Source organism: Micromys minutus (genome assembly GCF_963924665.1).
Source record: "Micromys minutus genome assembly, chromosome: 1".
In the NCBI taxonomy this organism is placed as follows: domain Eukaryota; kingdom Metazoa; phylum Chordata; class Mammalia; order Rodentia; family Muridae; genus Micromys; species Micromys minutus.
The window spans coordinates 51,125,010-51,148,324 of NC_137969.1; the positions used below are offsets into that span (position 1 = coordinate 51,125,010).

At 35.1% G+C, this 23,315-nt stretch overlaps 2 protein-coding genes across 2 annotated transcripts in view; one reads left to right on the top strand and one right to left on the bottom strand.

Moving 5' to 3' along the window:
- PPP4R3B (protein phosphatase 4 regulatory subunit 3B) overlaps positions 1-17,255 on the top strand; it is a 38,740-nt gene extending 21,485 nt beyond the window's left edge. Inside the window, exons 8-16 of the mRNA XM_080940452.1 lie at positions 279-410; positions 2,052-2,154; positions 4,042-4,083; positions 6,141-6,299; positions 9,708-9,877; positions 11,196-11,335; positions 11,672-11,853; positions 13,555-13,757; positions 14,959-17,255. Coding sequence (XP_080796578.1) covers positions 279-410; positions 2,052-2,154; positions 4,042-4,083; positions 6,141-6,299; positions 9,708-9,877; positions 11,196-11,335; positions 11,672-11,853; positions 13,555-13,757; positions 14,959-15,054 — 1,227 coding nt within the window. The 3' untranslated portion in view covers positions 15,055-17,255. The remainder of the gene's footprint in view (positions 1-278; positions 411-2,051; positions 2,155-4,041; positions 4,084-6,140; positions 6,300-9,707; positions 9,878-11,195; positions 11,336-11,671; positions 11,854-13,554; positions 13,758-14,958) is intronic.
- Positions 17,256-18,147: 892 nt separating this feature from the next.
- The window catches only part of CFAP36 (cilia and flagella associated protein 36), a 29,847-nt gene continuing 24,679 nt past the window's right edge, over positions 18,148-23,315 (bottom strand). The window contains exons 7-10 of the mRNA XM_080925030.1: positions 21,713-21,815; positions 19,244-19,383; positions 18,950-19,099; positions 18,148-18,504 (exon numbers count right to left, since the gene is read on the bottom strand). Coding sequence (XP_080781156.1) covers positions 18,403-18,504; positions 18,950-19,099; positions 19,244-19,383; positions 21,713-21,815 — 495 coding nt within the window. The 3' untranslated portion in view covers positions 18,148-18,402. The remainder of the gene's footprint in view (positions 18,505-18,949; positions 19,100-19,243; positions 19,384-21,712; positions 21,816-23,315) is intronic.

A 23,315-nucleotide genomic window follows, 5' to 3' on the forward strand; every position in this document is an offset into this window, starting at 1 on the left:
AGCCTCTCTGTCTGTCGGTCTGTCTGTCAGGCTTTCTCTCTCTCTCCCTCTCTCCCTCTCTCTCTCTCTCTCTCTCTCTCTCTCTCTCTCTCTCTCTCTGTCTCTCTGTGTGTGTGTGTGTGTGTGTGTTCGTGTTCACTCTTAACATTTCAGAGCTTTAGAAAAACAGTAAAACTTTTAGAAAGCTATCCTATGTTTTTTTCTATGCTCTAATTTTATTCTTTCAGTTGGTGTGTTTGTCTTATATCCAGGTCTTATGGAAACATATTTTCTTTCAGGATATACTTCTTATTAATGTGGTGATTGAACAAATGATTTGTGATACTGACCCTGAGCTAGGAGGTGCTGTCCAATTAATGGGACTTCTTCGTACTCTAATTGATCCAGAGAACATGTTGGCTACAACTAATGTAAGAACTCCTACCAAGATTAAAAGTGTTTTGGCCTAATCAATCTTAAATAGTTTTAAAATAAAATTTTTAGAAACAACAAATACTTTGATAAGTATTTGTATTTAAAAAGCAGTAGTATTTTCATACTAATTTTTAATAGATGCAACATTATCTGTTTAATTCCTTTTTTCTTGTTAACTTTTTTCTTTATTTACTGGGAGTAGAGGGTGTGCCATGAGATATACTTGCAGGTCCATAGATAGCTTGAGGCATTAGTTCTGCACTTCTACCAAACTCAGGCTTGATCGTACCTGGCAGCAAGTGTTTGGGGTTTTGTATTTTTGTTTTGTTTTTTGGTTTTGTTTTTTTTTTTTTTTTTTGTGGTTTTTGTTTGTTTTTCTTTTTAACTGCTGAACCACCTCACTGGCCCAGAAATAGTAATTAGATTGAAAATTTTGTTTTTGTTCCTTGGATAACTAGTTTTTTTTAATTGTGTACAGCAGTCTAAACATACTAATACTGAATTGTATTTTAAGACAGCAGATGGAGTGGCAGCTTTATGTTGTTATCACAGTAAAAAGCAAGAAAATTGATGTAAACTGAAGGTTGTTAAAATATATAAATCATGAAAGGTTCAAGGATTCCAGAATGTTGATAATGTGGTTATTTCAGTATAAAAGACCATTTCCCTAGTAAAATTTTCTCATAATTAAAAAATATACATTATTTTTAAATTATTATAAGAGGCTCAGTTATTTAATAAAACAGTGATAGAAATTAGGAATTGTTTTCTAGATGACAACTTTTAGTCTTTAAGGAACTGATTTAAATTTCATCTTTTCAAAAATGATAAGCTGCTTCAGTAGTTTTTCAGATTCAGAAAACTAGGTCAATAGTGCCTCTTCCCTACCTAATACACACACATACACAGTCACACACTCATACACTCTTAGGAGTGGGAATGAGCCCTCAAGACCTTGCACATTCTAGTTAAATGCTTAAGCATCAAAGTACATTCAAGCAGTTGTCATACTCCAATTTTTTTAATCACCTAAAATCTTTAAAAATCGTATTTCCCAGTTCTAGAAAGGTAACTGCAGGTTTGAACATTTGGTGCTCTTGCAGGAAAGGAGTACAGTTCAGTTCCCTGTACCCATGTTAGGCAGTTTACAACACCAGAGAAACCAGTCCCCTTCAGGCCTTTATAGGTATCCACATTCATGTGTAAACACACAGCAATAGCAACCTGAATGAAAATAAAATTTTAAAGCCATGACCCTCACAGTTTCCAAGTCCCCATTGCATTGCTATAAGTTGTGATTACCTTACTGTTCAGGAGATTGGTTCCTTCATCACACTTCAGATCTCCAGCATCTTTGAAAAAAAGTTGTTCTGAATTTCCTTGGAAAAACTTTCTACTGTTGTGGAGTTTGGGTTTTTCCCCCTTTGATGTCTATCTAATTTGAGTTATTAGACTTCATATCTGTGGAATTGAGATTGATATCTATGTATCTGAGTTTGCTTCTTTCACTTTAGATTGTTTGGGCTTCTTTCACATTATCTTAAAGTACTGTTAAAGTATGACCTTCATTGCTAACTCTTGAAGATGCCTTTTAAATGCAAAGGTAATGACATATTCTTTTAAACATTTTATTTCAGAAAACTGAAAAGAGTGAGTTCTTAAATTTCTTCTACAACCATTGTATGCATGTTCTCACAGCTCCACTCTTGACCAACACATCAGAAGACAAGAGTGAGAAAGGTAAGTTCTCTTGGGTTTTTTTCCTTATAATGACCATAAAGTATTACTTAGTGCTTTATATTATAGAGACGTTACTACTGAAAGGTATAAAGTGCATTATTAAGTCATGTTGTCCTTGTTTCTGGGTATCTTTGGTGAGAACTATCAGTGCATAGTTTGTGGGACAGGGTCTTCTCGTGTTTTTTGTTGCTTCTCCATATTCATTGCATAAATTATACTTATAACTTACAAATGCTAATTTGTAGTTATAAATCAAAGCAGAATGGAGACAAAGATAGTTTTGAACTAATCTGAATGTAGAACTTTTTAGACATTTATAACTGTATGAATCTAATTAGGCAACAATTATTAGAATAAACAGTGAAGGAAGCCATGGCAAGATATGGTGGCCATGCAAAGGCCTATAATCAATACTCAAAAGTGGAGGCAAGGTCAGGGATTCAAAGCCATCTTAGCTACCTAGTAGTGATGGCCAGTTTGGGCTATTGTCACTGTCGTAAAGGTGGTGAGAGGAGTCAGTCAAGACAATTTATGAGATTAGTAAAATTTATAACTTAGGCATACCTTATTTAATAACTTTCATTGTTCTCTGATCATATTCCCTAAGTATTTTTACATTTTCATGCTTAGTTCAGGCTGTTACTATTATTACAGTGATAGCAAAATGAACATATTGTAGAGCATTTAATGGAAAACTACAAATAATTTAAATGAATTTTGATGTTGCAGCTTAATTATTAAAAACCACAAAATTAAGTAAGGAAAGGTATATACATATACCAGAAGATTTTTGTATCAGTATGAGAGTTAAAATAATGTTTTTTAATGTTCATATTTAACAGCTCTGCCATATATAAAATATAGCTAATTCTAGTAATAGATATGCATGTACATCCTTTATCAACACTAACTTAACACACTCCTTTTCTGATTTAGAAAAATCCTGTAGAGTTGGAGTTTTCTATTTGCCCCCTCAATTTCTCAGTCCCACTGCAGCTCAGTGGAGTTTCTAAGGATATACCGAAGAGTTATATCTCTTGTGTTGGTTTATGTTCTTGCGGCGTGTGCTATGTATTGTTTTTGGGTTTCAATTTTGATTTACATTTATTTCTATTATAGGTATTACTCTATTTTTAAGATATATTCATAGTGATGTCTTTTGCTAGTTGCTTTAAATTTTGCATAGTTTTCTATTCATATTAGTGTTCTTCTTCCTGTGTACATTTGTCTCAAGCTTTCTCGGGCTGTAAATAATGCTCTTCTATACATTTTTGTACTTCCCTGTGCAAATGAGCTTCTAAGGCTCTAAGAATTATCCTTTTGCCAGACACATATTTTTAAGCATAAAGACATTGTTAAGGTATGTGTTGCTCTGAAGTTTTAAACATCCAGTATTTTATGTAGTTTCATTTTGTGATGCAGACACGTATCCTGATTGTTAAATGTTGAGTAAAATAAAGCAAAATAATGTGTCAGCATTACCTGTTTCTTATCACTTTTTTGTCAGAGTACTTTGACTGATTTTTTTATTTTTTCACTTTTTTTTTTTTTTTTTTGATGGTATTTGTGAGACAGTGTTTCTCTATGTGCCTCTGGCTGTCCTGGAACTCACTGTGTAGACAAAGCTGACCTCAAACTCAGATATCTGCCGCCCAAGGGCTGGGATTAAATGTGTGCAGCACTCTGCCATGCTCACTGTGACTGTATTTCAATAATCTACCTCTACCTAATTCAATTAAAATGTATAATATTTGACCAAACAAACTACTCAGTAGTTATTATAAAACTGAAAAGAAACTATGATTGAAGATATTTATATTCTGTAAAACAGTAGGTACATGTAAGATGCTGTTAACTGAAGTAGTTGATTTTTTTTTTTTTTTAAAGATAATATGCTTGGATCTAACAAAACCAACACAATTTGCCCTGGTAAGTATAAATCCATGATTTAAAAGTATAATGGGGATTCTTTTTTCTTAATGAGTATATACTTAAAAGACAAGAAAAACATTTTTAACATAAAAATAAAGTTCAGGCACAAATTTGTTTTATTATAAAGAAGTTCTAGCTTTCCAGCTCTAAAAGATGAGAAATCATTATTATAGTTCTTGTATGTTAGACATAATTGACTAAGATCAGTTAGAAGCAACATTTTAGGACACGACTACACTTGTTTTATCACCTGCTTCTCCATAAAATATGCATTCCGTGTATGGGCCTACGATTGAAGCTATTGTTTACCATTACGTTCTTTCTACCAAGCTTATCAAAGGAAACAGAATCCTCTAGGTGAGCGTCCATATCACTGTTTTAAAATAAAATGTCTTTTGTCCTCAGCTGGAAAGATGGCTTAGCACATGAAGATGTTTGCCATATAAGCTTGGTGACCTGAGTTCCATCCCCAGAACCTACACGAAGGTGGAAAGAGACATTATCCTTTGACCTCCGCTTAATTTATACACACACACAAACAATACCTTCTAAAACTTTTTGTAGAGCTGGAGACATGGCTCAGCAACTAAGATCACATTCTGCTCTTGCAGAATGCCTGAGTTAACTTCCCGGCATTCATTCCAGACAGCGTCATCTGCAAAGTATTTGACACCCTCTTCAGGCCTGCAAAGGTACCTGCACTCATGTGCACAAACAAATTTACATATTCCTAAAAATAAGATAAATCTTACATAAATAAATTTGAAAAATATGAGAAACGCTAACGGTTTCTAGTTCCAGGACCTGAGAGAAGGCTCAGCAGTTAAGAGCATTGACTGTTCTTCCAGAGGACCTGGCTTAAATTCCCAGCACCCCCTTGGCAGCTCACCACTGTCTGTAACTTCGGCCCTACTTCAAACAGATACACAAACAGGCAAAACATCAATGCACATAAATTTTTTTTTAATCTTTTTTCTTCTTGATGTAAAGCCAGTGTTTGAAGTACTACTTTTATTTTTGTGTGAAGGCCATGTTGTTAAATGAAAGAACGCTGCATTATTTCCAGTAGCATTCGAGAGCCATTTAAGCATGGATCGGAGAGGCAGTTCAGTTCCTAGCACCCATGTTGGACAGTCCAGGAAACCCAGCATCTTCATCTGGCCTTTATGGGCACCATACACATGGGACATGAACACACAGATTGAGCTGGGGGTATTTTAATGTTCCTGTTCATGTAAAGTAGGTGTACTAGATGGTGTTGACCGTGTTAACTTTCTATGAGGCTGTGGGTCTGTAATTTCTTCTTAGGGTAGGCAGGGTTGTTATTTTTTTAAACATACCTATATTACGTCCTTGGTGGACATTAGAATTTGATGTACAATTTGAAGTCATCTCATGAAGCAGAATGTCTAGAATAACCAAAAAGTAGTTTCAGGTATCCACATGTCAGGAGTTGGTGTATTCAAGACTGTTGTTAATAAAACCTCAGTGAAACAGTTTTTGCTTGGTACTTGAACATTTTCTTAAATATGAGTATTTTAAAATGCTAATTCACATAGGAGACTTCTAAGTGGGTTTAGTTGGTAGAGTAGCTTACATGTAGGTTCCCAGATCCTCTTGGGTAGTGGGAGAGAACCCACTCCCAAATACTGTCCTCTACAGCCATGTTTGTGCTCTACCCACGTGCAGAAATGAGTATAAAAGAAATTTGTATTGAGCCACTTCAGGCAAGAACTCTGAGGCTTGTTCTCTCTGTTGTGCCATTTCATGGATGGGTTCAGGTTTGCAGTGATAGCACTGATTATGGGTGAAGTGCTAGGATATGTCATTGTAACAAAGGCTCTGTCACATTTGTAGATGTTCTTTTCTATTACATTTTTATACAAGAACCTTCTTGAAACATAATATTTTGAGAATATACATATATAAAAGTAATATATTTGTGTATATGCCCTTTTTAAATGATAAAAAATGTACTTTTGCTCTAAGATGCAGGGTGTATTTATTCTGTTTAGATATATATTTATTTTTCACAAGATACTTTTCTTTTCTAGATAATTATCAAACAGCACAGCTACTTGCCTTAATTTTAGAGTTACTCACATTCTGTGTGGAACATCATACATACCACATAAAAAACTACATCATGAACAAGGACTTGCTAAGAAGAGTCTTGGTGTTGATGAACTCAAAGCACACTTTTCTGGCCTTGTGTAAGTAACAATTTAAATGAGCATTTTTGTAAAAATGGTTTAAGAAATACTTTGAGTAAAGGTAAAAGCCAGTTACCTATATGATGTTACTGGCTTATTAGCTGTATGTGTGCTGTTACTAAGGTGGCTGAAAAAGTAAGTACTTCAGCTTCATGTTCTGTTCTGGAAAGGCAAGAGCACGTGAAGTAGAAGCAGTGGACTCCCACACGCATATTGTTTATATTTAGATTGAGTTAAATTAACCTAGGTTTTTTGGGAATACAAAAAACACATGTGCAGTAACAGCGTTCCATTATAGAACTGTTCTGGTATGTTGGAGCTTCACCAAACTATCATGTTTTGTGTGTGCATGTGTTGTATGCGTGTGTTGGCCTCAAATTCATTATGTAGCCAAAGGTAGCCTTGATTTTTCAATCTTTCTTTATCCCTGGGGTGAAGATCTTATCTCAGAAGAAAAAAACCAAACAAGCAAAAACCTAAATAATGTTAACAGCCTGTGTTTTTAATGTTTATTTTGTTTCTGTCCCTGTATAAATATACATAAGCATATTCATATGTACATAAAGGTTTTTTTCTTTTGTCTTTATGAAAATTAGAGCATACTAGTACATTTCTCTGCCCTTCAGCAATACTATAAATTATTTGGTCTTATTTTTTTATTTTTAAAGTTAGTTAAATAACATTTCATACTATGATTTCCACAGATGTTTTACCATTCTCTAAAGCAGAGATTAGTGACTTTTTATTTCTTTCACTACTCCAATATATGCTGCCTAGTACAAGAGTGTTTTATGCTAATGTATTTCTGTAAGATTCATAATAGAATTGGTAGACAAAATGTTTGTCTTTATATATTCTTTTTAAATTTTAACATCTACCTACCTACCAAGTTACTTTCCCAAGCACTTGGCATTTCCTCAGCACCCTGTAATGCCACACTAATAAAGAAATAAATGGGGGAAGGGCGCACAACTTCACTGTGAAATCCCAAGCTAGCTTGGTATACATTACGTAGCTCAGGCTTATACAAACGCTTTCTGCCTCAACCTGGTGCTAAGGTCAAGCCACTACACCCAGCTATATTGCTAGTTTTTAAAATTGTTGTCCAATTTTATTGTAGTATCTAAAATAGTTTTTAAAATGTGTTGTAGTTTTATTCTCCTCTCCATGATAGGATATTTGCATGTATTAATATAATTTGCCTTTTTATTAATTTTTTGAGACAGAGTCTCTTGTAACTTGTTAGACATGAGATTTGCTGAATAGCTCTGGATGATGCTAATACTTCTGCCTTCACCCGAAAATGAAGGGATTTAGGTCCAAGTCATCATGTTCATCCTAACTTGTATTTTTATCTGACATGAAGTACAGGTGATGTTTTTCATAGAATCCTTGAATACTAGATCTATGTTTCAGGAGAAGGTATCCCAGTCTTGCTTTCCTCTGCTTATAATGTTTTCCATGTACCTTTTAAAAAATGTTTATTGGAGCTGGAGAATGGCTCAGTTGAGGTTTTTTAAGAACAAAAACCTGAATTTGATCCCCAGAAGCCATGTGCAGGGCTGGTGGTATGCACACTACCTCCAGGGAGGCAGAGGCAGCAGGATCCCTTAGGCTTATTGGCTGGCCAGTCTACCCGAACTTGTGGGCTTCACACCAATGAGAAATCATGTCTCAGAGAAGATGGATGACACCTGAGATTGTCCTCCAGAGAACTAACACCTAACACACACACAAACATAACATGGATACTAACACATACACATTTTTTAAATGCTTCATGAATTTTTACAAATTCAGTTTACCTTTTATTTTTTGGAGTTGTCATGTTTAAAAATGTTTCTGTGTTCTAATATTATTCAAACATTCTCTTTGATATGTTCTAGTATTATTTCTGTTTAATATGTTCAATATGAAACATGTTTTAGGTTGTAGTATAACATGATAGTCTAGGTAGCTGGCCACCTATATTAACACCTTCATCAAATACTTTACAATCGGATGAAAATGCTATTTTTGCTTTGCAGTAAACTAGCAAAACACTTGTGCCTTGTTTCCTTAATATCTATTATTTAGTCTCATCAGATGAAATAGTAACAGTTTTTTTCCATTATGTATTTCTGTAAAAGATTTAAATGCCTGCCATTTGAGTTTGCCCCTAATTTTCATAATTTTCTTAGTTATTTATCACCATTCTTTAATGATAACATAAAAGCTGTATTCAGTTCATCTCGTTTAGAATTACATTTCTATAATAATTTTGGAAAGATTTGTGCTCTCATGATAAGTTTTTCATAAATAATCCTAAATATGATTGTAGATTATACCCATTAATCTCAATATATTCTGATGAGATGAAATTCCAGTAGCTAATAAGCCTTGGTATTGTTTCAAGCTCTCCATGATTATCATAAAGCAAGGCCATGTAGCTCTGGCTTGTGAGTTTTAGGTTCACAGTAATAGCTTGTGTAGAAGCAAAAACAAAAGCCTTTATGCTCAGGCCTTTCCAGTGCTTCAGTCTCAGTTTTTTAAATTTTTACATGTGTATATGCTGTGTGTGCACATGTCAGTGTGTGAGAGAAAAGAGAGAGATTTTATACTGGGTACAGTTTCTTCATTTAGGGAGTTATATCCTTAACAAATAAAATGAGAAATACATAAAATTTGGAAGTCCTGGCTAATGATATCTGTAGAAGAAATTAAACTAAGGGAGAAGTATGTTAAAGTATCAACACATAAAAATAAAGGATTAAAGTTGCAGTGTTTGGTGTTCTGGACCCATTTTAGCAATAATACTGCTAATTTTTTAAACTAGTAAAAGCTAAAGAAGAATTTTTTTTTAATATTTTAAAATAGGAAATGCCAAGTTTAGTGCTTAGTTTTTTTGGTATTTTTGTTTGTTGGTTTTGTTGTTGTTATTGTTGCTGCTGTTAGCAGATGCAGTCTGATCTATTATGGTTCATACATAATTAATAATCAAAGAAATTGTGTCAATGTAAAAGTAGTATTGACTCAGAAGTGACATTTCCAAAACAAGAGCAGAGGAATAGGAGGGGATGTTTGGCCTCCACTGAAACCACTTAAAACTTTACATCTGTTGTCACTGAGAGCTCTTTTGACTGTATTTCAAGAAAACTAAGCACAAACATCTGCCTCTACAGATCCCTACTCTAGAAATAAACACCCAAATAAGCTTCCCCTACTGCAACACTAACTTTGCTGTAAGTCTTACTAGCAGGAGATTCTATAGATACTGATTTTTTTTAATTATGATCTTTTTTGTTCTTTTTTTTTTTTTTTTTGTTAATGTACTATTTTTTTATTCTGGAAAGATTTAAACATTGCTTTATGTCAAAAATATCTGTGAAATAATTTTAGTAGATTCATTAACCTCATATTTTTAATTAGGTGCTCTTCGCTTCATGAGGCGAATAATTGGCCTTAAGGATGAATTTTATAATCGTTACATCACCAAAGGAAATCTTTTTGAACCAGTTATAAATGCCCTTTTGGATAATGGAACTCGGTACAATCTATTAAATTCAGCTGTTATTGAATTGTTTGAATTTATAAGAGTGGTAAGTTTATGATTTACTAAGATCTCTTAGGAATCATATGTAAACTTTAAGTAGTTTTATATAAAAATAAAATAATTCTATGTAATAAGATTGATTTCTTCATTCCTACTTTCTTGAAATTGTTTATTCCGTGTGTCTTAGGATCTATTTCTAATAAACTGAAATTTTAAAAATCACTTTTTATTCTTACTTATACATGGTTGATGGTAGAATGATACTAGTTTATTTGTTGGAGGGTCACTTTTGGGGATCATATGAATCTTTCTTTGTGGTAGTTACATTGTACCAAGTCAGAGTCCCCAAGCCACTATTGAAAATTGTGAAATTCAAGAAATTTGTAACTCATAGAAGTAATAATAAATACAAAAATTAAAAATTTTTTCCTTAAAATTTTATACAAGATGCGTAGGCAGTAGAATGTAATTTTACCTTTTTAAGTATGAGAGAGCTGGGAGGTTAAAATCAGGCCAACTACCTTGTATTTCAGAGGGGAACAGACAGCAGAGATGACTCGGGAACCTGTTGTAGCATTGACAGTAAGCAGCACGCAGTTGTGCTCTTGAGCTTTAGCACTCCTTTGTCTCATTGGAAGGGCTGGAGAGAGCAAGCGCTAATAATAGAGATAGCTGATTACCTCTTGTGCATATATACATCCTCAAATCATCTCGTCAAGGAAATGGCCATGTGAAAGAGGAAAACCAAAATCACTCTCTTGTTTGTTTCTTACAAGTCAGATTTCTGAGAGTTGCCACTTGCCAAGAGTATGATTTTTGAATAGATGAAGAAGGTAGACATGTAGTTTTAGCTTAGAAACAAGCGGCGGTGTCGATTACCTCGGAATCTCTGCTTACTATGTATTTAGAAAAGGCTGTTTTGACAGCCATTAAATAGGAAACCATTAACATGTACTGAATATATGGGCTTAATACTGTTCTGTAATAAGCTGTCAAGACCTAAATTTTGTCTTTTTGTAAAATGGTAAAATATTCATATGATTATGATAATTGTATATAAAATTATAAAAGTTTTCTTTAAATTATGAAATACTGTATAAAGCACTAAGACATAAACTAAATCCATTGCTTTTCAAATGTTCCTTATAGCCCCCTAAAGGGCTCCAGTGAATTGCCTCTCCTTGTTCCAAGTTTTCTGTGGAGTCCTGTCCTGGCTCATGTGTAAGGAATCTAGGACATTTATTTTTAGAAGGTGATTTTGAAAAACCTTTTTTGATCACTTTTGGAACTATACAAGTTTTTGTTTCTGTTTTTCTCAACAAGTTTTATATTGTTTTATAAATATGAATTTTGTGCCTATACAGGAAGATATCAAGTCTCTTACTGCACATATAGTTGAAAACTTTTATAAAGCACTTGAATCGATTGAATATGTTCAGACATTCAAAGGATTGAAGACTAAATACGAACAAGAAAAAGACAGACAAAATCAGAAACTGAACAGGTATTGTTTAAGTGTATTACATTTGTAGCAAGCAAAATTAAGTACAAAACTGTACGCAGTTTAGATCCTACCCTGTGAAATTTTCTATATTAGCATTAGCATAGATCAAACTTATCTTTCTACCACATTGATTAATTGTATGATGACTTGATGCCAATGGAATCTTAATTTATAACATACAAAAACATTTGAAGATTTCTAGCTACATCTTATGTGATGGCTGAGATTATTTTCATATGCTGTACATCCTTAAACTACATTAGTTCATCTTGGTTAGTCATCTTTACCAGGGTTTACCTTGTAGTCATTACTCAACATCTAACATATTTCCTACAGTGTGCCATCTATATTGCGTAGTAACCGATTTCGCAGAGATGCAAAAGCCTTGGAAGAGGATGAAGAAATGTGGTTTAATGAAGATGATGATGAAGAAGGAAAGGTTGTAACACCAGTTGAAAAATCTAAGACTGAGGATGATTTTCCAGATAGTTATGAAAAATTTATGGAGACTAAAAAAGGTACTCATATCTGTAATTACACATATTACCACTTCTCACTTAGTAAAGCAATTATACAACCTGAGTTTGACCCTCAACACCATACACACACACACAAACACACATAAACCATAATAATAACATTTTACTTGTTTGAGAAAATTTGGCCAAGGTTTATAAAACAAGAAGCACAAAAATTTTATGGTGAACCATACCCTTTTAAAGTTATTTTGGATATTCATATTTTAAATGCTTTCCTTGAAACTATTTTTATGCTATTTATTTTGAGTTTAGAAATTCTCAGTTTTGTAATATTTAAAACAAGGTCTCAATATGTAACCTCATTCGAGCCTAGAACTCACAGTCACACAATCTCAGCTTCTCAAATGCTGTGGTGACAGTGTGGGCCACTGTTTAGAAATTTGCTATAAACTACATTTCTGAAAAGGTCTGGCCTGACTGTATCTTTACCAAAATTTTATTGAAGATTTCTATTATAATTTTTTTTTCAGTTTCTATTATTAAGTAACTGAAGCTTAGAACACTCTACCTCTGATATTTACAGACTGAGCAAAGTGAACTCGAAGAAGTCATTTTCCTCTTTGAAACTTAAGCTATTACTTAAAATTGCATAAAGATAGAAAGGGAAAGTTAGGCGTGGTGGCATCACCTGTAATCCAGCATTCTTGAGCTGAGTCGGTAGAAGCACTATGAGCTGGAGGCCAATCCATGCTACCTAGGAAGACCCTATCTCCAAAAAAGGCAAAACAAACCCAGGCATGTTGGTGCCTTCTCCTGAGGTAGAGGCCAGAAGACTAGAAATGGAAGGTGATCCTCAGCTACAAACCCAAGCTTGGGGCCAGTCTGAGATACATTAGATACTGCCTCAAAGGGGTTAGGGGAAAGTTTTACTACTTATGTAGAACTAAGATATAACTAGTATCTCTCAAGAGATATAATCACTATAATTTTATGCCCTAAAGAATACTGGCCTGCAAATACTAATTGAATATTTAATAGAAATTTATATGTTAGAAGGCAAAAATTATCTCTTGGATATGACTTATTCTTCAGGCATTTCTTCTTAGAAACTCATTCAGGTAACTTAATATATTTTCTTTCAGCTATTCTCTACTAACTCATTTCCTATTAGTACGATGAGCACCACTCAAGGCTAACAAAGAGTACTGGTATTCTAAGGAACATTGTTTACTTTTTATTTGTATAACTGCTAGCTCTTGAACCCAAGGCCTTTCTCTATCCCCATTCCAGAACAGGTGCTGTTTAGCAGAGGTTCTTTTTTCTTCAGTCTCAAAAGAAACAAAGGCCACACTTAAGTATTGCATCCACTATTGCATGCATGTTGTTAGGAGATGTGTCAAAATAAAATTAACCAGACTAAAGGAGTTTGGACACGTATGCTGTAAAGGAACTTATTTAAGAGTTTTCTTTAGGTATTTGCAGTGGTGACTTGTGAAGGAACAGTTTTAGAGGGGAGTTAGTAAGTGGAAGATAGTAACAGAAATCAGACGACTAAGAGTTTCTTTCCAAGCTAACACTGAAACAATCTACTGTAAGATGATTGGTTCTGTTCAGGTCCCTACAAGTTCATGTACTTATCTTTCAACTCTTAGAAAGCAAAGACAGAGTTGTATGTTGTCACTTTGACAAGTGGTTTGATTTAGCAATATTTAATACAGGCTCATTTTACTTTTGCTTTAGCAAAAGAAAGTGAAGACAAGGAAAACCTTCCCAAAAGGACATCTTCTGGTGGCTTCAAATTTACTTTCTCCCATTCCCCCAGTGCTGCTAATGGGACAAACAGTACAAACAGTAAGTCTGTAGTGGCTCAGACAACACCAGCAAGTTCTAATGGAGCCTCTTCCAAAACTACAAACTTGGCTACGTCAGTGACGGCCACTAAGGTATGTAAAATAAGAACTCTACACAAACGCTTCCTTTTCCATCTATAAACTACTGTGTGTGCTGAAGATAATTTAGATAAAAGTTTTAAAGAATGAAAATGTATTGTTGGGGCTGGAGAGATGGCTCAGTGGTTAAGAGCACTGACTGTTCTTCCAGAGGTCCTGAGTTCAATTCCCAGCAACCACATGGTGGCTCACAACCATCTGTAATGAGATCCGATGTCCTCTTCTGGTGTGTCTGAAGACAGCTACAGTGTACTTATACATAATAAACAAATCTTTAAAAAAAAAAAAAAAAAGAAAGAAAGAAAATGTATTGTTATCAGAACCTGACTCCCAACATTGCATGCAAATACATGAGGTTTACCTTGAATATTGTGGAAATTTTAGGATAAATATTTTATTTTCTTTTGTTAGAACTTTTATTAAAGCACTGCTGGCATTTTATTTAGCTATATGTGAGCCTATTGAAAACTACCAGTGGTCTGGAGAGATGGCTCAGCGGTTAAGAACATTGGCTGCTCTTCCAGAGGTCCTGAGTTCAAATCCCAGCAACCACATGGTGGCTCACAACCATCTGTAATGGGATCTCATGCAAAGAGATCTGGTGTGTCTGAAAACAGCTACAGTGTAGTTATATATATAATAAATAAATAAATAAATCTTTAAAGAAAGAAAGAAAACTACCAGTTTATTGCAGTTATAAGCATCATGTGAACCTTACATGCATCATTTCAGATCTATGCATAAGTCTGTATAGAATGTGTTTATTACCCTATTTCCAAATGCAGATGCTCAATAAAATAGGAGCAAATGGATAATTTCTTAACATGCTGTCTGTCTAACACCAGAAGTTAATTTTATATTTAAGAAATATTAGGCATTTTCCCACTTAACCATGAACAAGATAAGATGTTGCTATTACTTAACCATGATTGTAAGATACTGCTTAGCACATTTAGTGAAACTTACTGTATAAGTTTTTACTATTAGAGAGTAAAAAGTCCTTGTGTGCTTGAAACTACACTTGGTTATCATGTACTCTGTTGCAGAAAGGAAATTCAGTATTCGGCCTTAATCTCAGATATGCTATTTAGAAACATGGCTTCTGATATCTTAGTGATGATATTTGTACCATGTTTTCATGCTCATCTGGTTTTTTTCCTTTATGTGCATTAAAATGTTTTTCATTCTTCAATAGGGAAGTTTGGTTGGCTTGGTGGACTATCCAGATGATGAAGAGGAAGATGAGGAAGAAGACTCATCTCCCAGGAAAAGACCTCGCCTTGGCTCATAGAACACTTGCTGGGGGACTCCCAACACATGGTCTTACTGATGCTGCAGCTGCTCACTGAGCTCGAGTCTGAATGGGAAAGCTTTCTTATGGAACTTAACACACAGAGTAGCAGAGACTCTCGGTTGCCAGGTAGGAAAGTGTAGTTGTGTAAGAACCAGGCTTTCCAAGAACTTAATTCCTAGTAATTAAAGAGTTTGCCTTTTGGGCTATCCAAAAATGAAGAATGATAATTAGAACCTGGGTGAAAGCTTCCCAGCAAAGAAAGTCTCAGGTTTGGGGGAAGAAGGGTTGATTTAATGCAGTGTTGTTCCCGGGGTCCAATCTAGAGAAGATTGTGAGACTTCAGTACCCAATAACATTGCTTGTATAATGGTGCTGGCCATGTTGTTTTAATCAGTTGCCTCTTTTTAAAAGACATTTCTATGTAAAACAAATTGAGCTGTCATCAGAAATGAAGTTACATTGTTGGGACCATTTCTTTAAAGATTTCACAAAAGTTAGCTTTGGTATTTGACAGGACATACACCCTAGGCAACAGCACATGCCAATTTCTCTACACCAAGAATTTCTAATACATTGAAAAAGGAAAAAGGGAAAAGCTGGGTTCCAAATGGATAGTATTCTTATAGAAATTTAAAGTCAACATTTTTAGAGGTAACAGCAGCCAAGAAATGCAGTGGCAATGTTCTGAAATGGTCCTCTTCACCAACTTGGGAGTAGCTAGAATGGGGTTTTCAGTATAGTCACTTTCTGCTTTCTCGGTAAAGTTAGGTCTGGGTCTTTACAGAGCTACTGATGAATATATAAAGACCAACAGTGATGGTGCCGAGTCAAGTGGCACTTACTGTGTACAAGTCATTTGCGCCTAGAACTTACTTAAGTATCAGAGTCATGTTCAGCCCAGGAAGCTTTTCCACAGACCGGGGGGAGGGAGGGAAGTAATGTGAACGCTGCTTTTTTAAGAGATTTAAAAAGCACATTCCATGTAAATGAACTTAAAATAATTGAGGTAAGCTATTAGGAGCTTTTATTTTTAGAACAAGTTAATTGTAAATATTTTAATGTTAGTTTGCTCATCTATGATCTAAGATCATTGCTAAGATGAGAAAAATGACCCCAAACTACAATTTAATGGATTGAGGAAAAGAAGAATCTAAAAATAGCAATTCCAGCTCCAGTCATTAGATCAGCTTTATAATATGTTATGGGTCCATTTTTCCTGGAATAGCTTAAAAGCAGTTTCCTATGTTGGAGATTTTGGAGTTAATTTTAATTTTGGCTGTTGTTTGGAAAAGATGGGCTGTCTGTGTAGATATGAAGTATAGTTTTTTCCATAAAACAGATGTTTATTTTGTATTAAAAATACCAATGTACTTGTTTTACACCATTTGTATACATGTGGTGATATTACTGCTAAACTGTAAAATTCAGGAATTAAAATGTGACCCTATAATTCCATAATTGAGGCTTCTGTTTGTTTTGTTGTAAAATAAGTGAACTATTTTTGAGATATGTCCAGTTTACATTGTATTTTAAAGGCTTATAAAATCCATAAAGATTTGTTTTAAGCCATTAGGTCAGAAAGTCTTATGCAAGACTCGACCACAGTCAGGCGATACTTGTGTTGCTCACAAGAGATAAGCCTCGAGCAAACCTAACAGCGTAAAGCCATTCTCACCTCTAAGCAAAGGTGCACATACAACAAGCTTTCATCTTGTATCACAAGTGAACTGGGACACTTTTAACCAACGTCAATGTTACTGTATGAGTAGGCGTTCTTTCAAGCAAGTTTTATCAAGCCTCTACCATCTTAGTGCTTAGAATCTAAGCAGCCCTGACCTATAAACTGTTCTGTTAACTCTTTTGTTATATAACTAAAGTACTGTACCATATAAAGACTTCCTTTAATTTTCCTTTTGAGGAACTTCAAACTTTTAAGTCATTATTATGGGAAGTATTTCTTACAGTGGGAGTATGAATGTTTTCTTAAAAAGTCCAAAGGCAACAGTTGTGTAATGCATATGCTCACCCACATGATGAAAGGATCCTTGGAAGGCACAACTAGGAAGATTCCACAATAGCTGCTGTCCTGAGTGTCGACCCTCATGCAGGCTGGGGTGCTTGCAGCATTATCACCACTCAGCTAGTTCAAGCCAGAGCACACATTTGTATGCCTTAGGTCCTAAAAATATCTGTAAACATGTACCTAATAAAAAAACTATTTTTAATAAAAAGTTATGTGAAACAGATCTGCGTGTTTTCTAATCACTGGTTTTTCTACAGATGGAAGGTTGGAACTTAGAAAGTATAATTTTACATTCAAACAGGTAAGATGAAATTTTAGAAAAATCCCATTTGAGGCCAGCAAGATCACTAAGTGGGTATAGGAGCTTGCCGCTAAGCCTGATTTGATTTTTTTATAAAGACCAGCACTCTATGGTGAGTAGCATTTTCCTCAGCAGGTTCAGGCAGTGGATCCTCTTGTCTGTTTTTATAACAACTTTTGTAGAAAAGGTAATAATTTCCTACATTTTTCACATTTTCCAAGTCTTGTATGTCCTGCTTCAACTCTTACAGTGTCCAAGGTATCACCTATGGATTGTTCATACCTCATAAACCCAAAACTACACCAGTACAGCTGTCTACCTTGCAGCCATACCTTTAAAATTGAAAGTAGATTTCCACGTTTCCTATAAGGCTCTACATTACCCAAACCCCGTTCACATTTCATATGCTAACCCTCCTAGTCACATGTTCTAGTTCCTAAACTACTGCACACCCCTCTTCTCCACGCAGCCACCTCATCAGCTTACGTCAGCTTATTTGCTCTCGGCACTATAGCCAGCCTGCCATGTTACCATTGCACTTTTCCCTTATAACACGGTTCTTTGGGCCAACAGTAGCCCCATGAAAGCTGGGACCCTGTCATGCTTAGCACAGTGTCTACATAAAAATGAAAGCATGCACTATCAACTAGTTTCTTTCTGTAGCCCCTTTTGCAGAGAAAAACATCCAAAATTTCGTTTTATTTTTTAATGTATTTATTTTGGTTATTTGAGACAGACTCATGTAACCTGGCTAGCCTCTAATTTGCTCTGACACTGGAGAGGTTCCTGATCCCTACTTCAGCATCCTGGGTGCTAGGATTATAGGCATGCAGCACCATACCTGGGTTTCTGCAGACATTTGTTAAATTGCCTTCCCTCTTGCCCTTTACCTGTTTAAAATAATAGTAGTTATTTCACAGTTGCATTTAGAAAAGCAAGTATTTGCTTGAAACTAAATCTTTAAGGATTAAATAATTTATTTTTAAGAAAATTTGGGCTTCTGTTTTGCTAGTTTTTCATATTACTTATTAATAACTTCTTCTTTAAGTTTCTCTGCAAGCAGTCGCCTCTTTAGTAATGTTTGTTTCTCCTCTGCTGTCATTTCTGGCTTCTCTGTCATTTCCTTGAAGACAAAAAAAAAAAAAAAATGGCTACAATTAACTTCATATGTCTAAAATTAATCAACATACTATAAAATAACAAAGATTGAGGGCATTTTCAGTAAAACTAAAAGTCAACAGTCAAGTTTTTCAAGTTTCTTGAATCTCTTCTTGGAGAAGCATGAAGAAGGTGTGGGTGGGGTATGAACAGACCATTGCAAACATTTCAGATGGCTGAAATAAGACACATTGACACTAAGGAATTCGAGGGAAGTCAACAAAAATGTATAATGAAATGATTATTTCTGCCTCACAAAATTCTCATCTAAACTCCTCTGAGAAGACTTAGTTGTTGGACTAGCTGGTAGTTAATTTGAGTACATCAACCAAACAATTCATTGGAGGCTTTCTTGCACAAACAACAACTCCCCTTGGTCTGCATAGCTGATACACCAAAACTAGCCGTACCTCTGCCTCCCTGGTAGACTTTCCTTTTTGCTCAGTATTCTGGATCTGCTTTGCCCTCATATCCTTTCTCAAGGACATCAGTTTATCTCTCTTCTGCTTCAGATAGTGCTCTCGTTGACGTAACTCTTCTGTTCCAAGTGCTGACAAATTCTGGTTCAGATAAGAGAAGGAATGGTCTATATTCAACTTCACACAAGTGGCCAAGACATCTAAGTTCCAAGATCATAACAAAGACAAGTATATGACTTGCACGGTTTCAAGTGCCTTGCTCATAGTAAGTTAGCTTTCACTTACTGCTATTGGTCCTTCCATGCTTGCATGCTCTAAGCCAGCTATCTTCAGACCTTTTTGTGTAAGGGAGGAAGTTTCAGGCAACAGCTCCATCTTTCTTGTCAAGGGTTGTGCTGACTGATTAGCAAAATGCACTTTAACTTCTATTGGTGAACAATGAGACCAAATAAGATATAACTTACAATTCTTATAATTAATATAAAAGTACTTCATAATTCAAACAGCATACTGATCCCCCTTACAAATTACATCTTTGGTTCCCAAACTTGCTTCCAAGTATGTGACTGTACATTTCAATAACAACTTTAATTAAAACAAATTTTCTCTTGCATTAGGTGTCAACAGCAACAGCTTGGTTGTAATAACAAACGGAAAGTAATTACCAATGTACTAAAAAAAAAAAGTGAACATTTCTAAAGCAAGGAGAAACTTCAAAGCATTTGTAATGTAAGCATTCTGTAGTCTGTTATACCAAAGGGTATAGTATAATTAACAGTGGAGTTGTTTCTGTAGTCTGTTTTCTACTAGAAAATTAGGTGATTAAAGAAAACTAGCAAGAGGACACAGAAAGTTAAGTCTCTAATGAGTTTAAATAAGTTGTTGCTAATATTCAGATTAAGTTAAAATGGCTATTCATGGAACCACAGAACTGGAGAAGGTAGATGCTCTGGCATGTAACCATGTCTACTCAACTCATGCACTTACACACTCCAGGCTCTGAATGTGTTACATGTGGACATACAAGGTCTAAAGCCTAGAAGAGAAATGTATGTGGAGCCAAAACACCAAAGCACATTAGCTTTCCTGGTTTTTAAAGAATGGATCAGAAAGCCTAATGAAATAATCAGCCCATCTCTGGCAACTCCATCAGAGAACAAATCTATTTGTTAATTTTAGTAGGAACCAAGGAAGACATAAACAGAAAGGCAAAAAAGATGCAAGTCAAACAACTTGATTCTTTTAGGACTTCCCTCTAGGGTGCCATCTCTTTACATGAGTGATCCACAGAACACCAGATGCTCCAGTTTTACAGAGTACTGAAAAGTTACTTTGAAATTATGTTTTGCTATTGATGTATAATCTGTATATGGCCTGTAATGCAATTTTGTCTTTTCTTGGTTTTACTTATTTAGAGGCAGGATCTTACTATGTAACCTAGCCTGGTCTAGAACTCAACTATATAGAACCCACTGCCTCAAACTCTGAGAAACTGCCCTCCTTCTGCCTGGTGAGTGCTGGGATTAGAGTACACCACCACACCTGGTTGATTAATTTTTCAGGCATAGTTGCCACATAACCCAGACTACTCATGAGCTTTCCATGTGACCCAGGATGGCTTTTTCCCTACAGATAGGCGTTACCATGCTCACTTGAAATTTTTTCACTTAAGCACTACAGAGAAAATGTATTCAAACTGCATCAGACACAAGCTTTAAATGGTACATGGAAGTCTGTATAAACACAAAATTAAATTTGGGTCACACATTAAAACACAGAAAAATAACTAAAGCAGGAAGTGTTACACATATGATTCAGATGAACTCATTTCTACTTACAAACTAGGACATGAAAAAAATGATCAGACATAATAAAAGCACAAAAAGGAACTTTATAAACTGTTAAGCCTGTTCCATATTCCTAGCAAGTTTAAACTAAGATTACAGTTTCTTCAAAACCAATGAATACTGTAAGAAAACTGAGAACAGAGGAAAACCTTCACAAACGTCTACAATTTAAAAAGCCAGGTATGGTGGCCTATGCCTTTAACCCCAGCACCTCACCAGGCTAAAGCAGGTGGATCTGATTTCAAGGCCAGCCAGTATAGAAGAAAATAGTATTTAGTGTCAGAAATGATAATTTCACCGCTTAAGAGCTCAGAAATCTTGTACAGACACATTCTTGAATTTCTAATTTAGAAAATAGGAAAAAGTAAGGAACATGACATCTACCTCATATTCTTTTCAGTTGAGAAAACATTTAAGACCATGGAAACCCATGACAACATGAAATGAATTAATGATCCTGATTCAGTGCTGTCGCAGTTCTCCTGTACATATTCAAATCCAACTATTCAAAGCAGATAATCAACAAGTTTATCTGCTAGCATTTCCTTTACATACATAATTTCCAACTAAACATCTAAAAAAATCTGCCTCTTATTATGTAGTTTTACCTGAGAGTCATTTTTAAAGTACTTTTTAATATCCCACTAAGTTGAGCTTCCAGCACACAGTATAAATGTTATACACTACTGACATTGTACAAAAGCTGGTGGCTCACTCAAAGAGACTGTTGATTACTCTCTAGATTCCAAGCTTCACTTAGAAATGTAGAAATGACATTTACTTCAGGCTATGTATTTCCTACCTATAAGCAAACTAAACTTGCAAAGAACTTTAAGTACAAAGTTACATTCTGGAGAATAGCAGTCATTCTATGTATACGTGTTAATGTGCAGTACCTCAAGCTTACCTGAAGGTGGCTGTACAAAGTGTTCACTATCCCCTTGGGAATTACTCATTTTTGCAGCTTCACTAGTGTATACTGGCAGTTCTTCCATTTTAGCCTCTGATGACTTCATGATTCCATAACACAATTTAAAAAGGAAAAAAAATATTAATGTTGACCAATTTGGTAGTTAAGGATCCATAGACAGGAGATCTTATTTTCCCTCTTTAAAGATGTTAATAGTTTATAGCTCCTACTTAATTTTTTAGACTTATTTTTAAAGTTTTATTTATGTATGAGTACATTGTCGCTGTTTTCAAACACACTAGAAGAGGGCATTGGATCTCATTACAGATGGTTGTGAACCACCATGTGAGTGCTGGGAACTGAACTCAGGACCTCTGGAAGAGCAGTCAGTGCTCTTAACCACTGAGCCATCTTTCCAGCCCTAGACTTATTTTTATGTGTATTTTGCATACATTTTAAAGATGTTAACATTTTATAGTTCCTACTTACTTAATTTTTCAGGTTTATTTTTATGTGTATTTCATATATACTACATGTGTGTCTAGTGTGCACAGAGATCAGAAGAGGGCAGCAAACTCCCTGAAACTGAAAATTCAGATGGTTGTGGGAGGTGTGAATTCAACCTGGGTCCTCTAGAAGAGGTACAAGTGCTCTTAACTGCTGGCATCTCTCCAGCCCTATAGCTCCTATTTTTTTGAGGCAAGTAATATCCTGTTTAAGTCATGAGGTACTAATAGCAGTAGGATTTGCTATTTAGAAGGAACTTGGCAGTCATGTGACTCAAAGCAATCCACCAAAATATACACAAGAAACCACTGATTTATAATTTTTTCCAAATAAAATATGCTATGAACTTTGTGGCTGACAAAGCCACAAGTTCATTTATTTCCATTACCAAAATAGAAGAGAAGTATTAAATGAAATACTAATTTCATCTTGGAAATAAACTAATGTTAGTTAGTTTAGCTTTAATTCTTTTTTTCATTAAAAATAAAAGAAAAAATCCTTTTTAGCTCTTTAGGTGACTCACAGATTCCTAAATCTTACTCCCCTGGTTACTATGTGACAGATAATTGGGGTTCATCATATCAGCACACATATTTTCATGCTTGTGTCCTCTCTTTTTACACTCATTTTTCTCATACAATTTTACATTTAAAAATCATAAAATCCCAGGTGTTTTCTTTAACTATTTACTAAAACTGTACTCAAAAATGCATAAATCTCTTACCATCCTAAAGCATCTCCTCTCTCTACACTGGGTACAGTGGAGTTAGGCAGGCTTGTGTGAGACACTATGGGATACAAGGATCTATCTTTATCTTTATCCTTGCTTCAGAAGGACAGAGAAAAAGAAATGACTGCAGTGGTTTGTGTTAGGTTTCCTTTTCCCTTCAGGAAAACAGGAGGGAATATTAGAGGCAAAGAGCCAGAAAGCAGGGAGCACAGAATGAGCTTCCTTCTCCACCAAGTTCATATTTGACCTACCCTTGGACAGAATGGGCACTCACAGAAATGGCTCTTATTAGAAGCATATAAACCAAGCACTGCGACCCTGCTTCACAGTGAAGCCTGGAGGGAGCCTGTGCTCAAACCATGC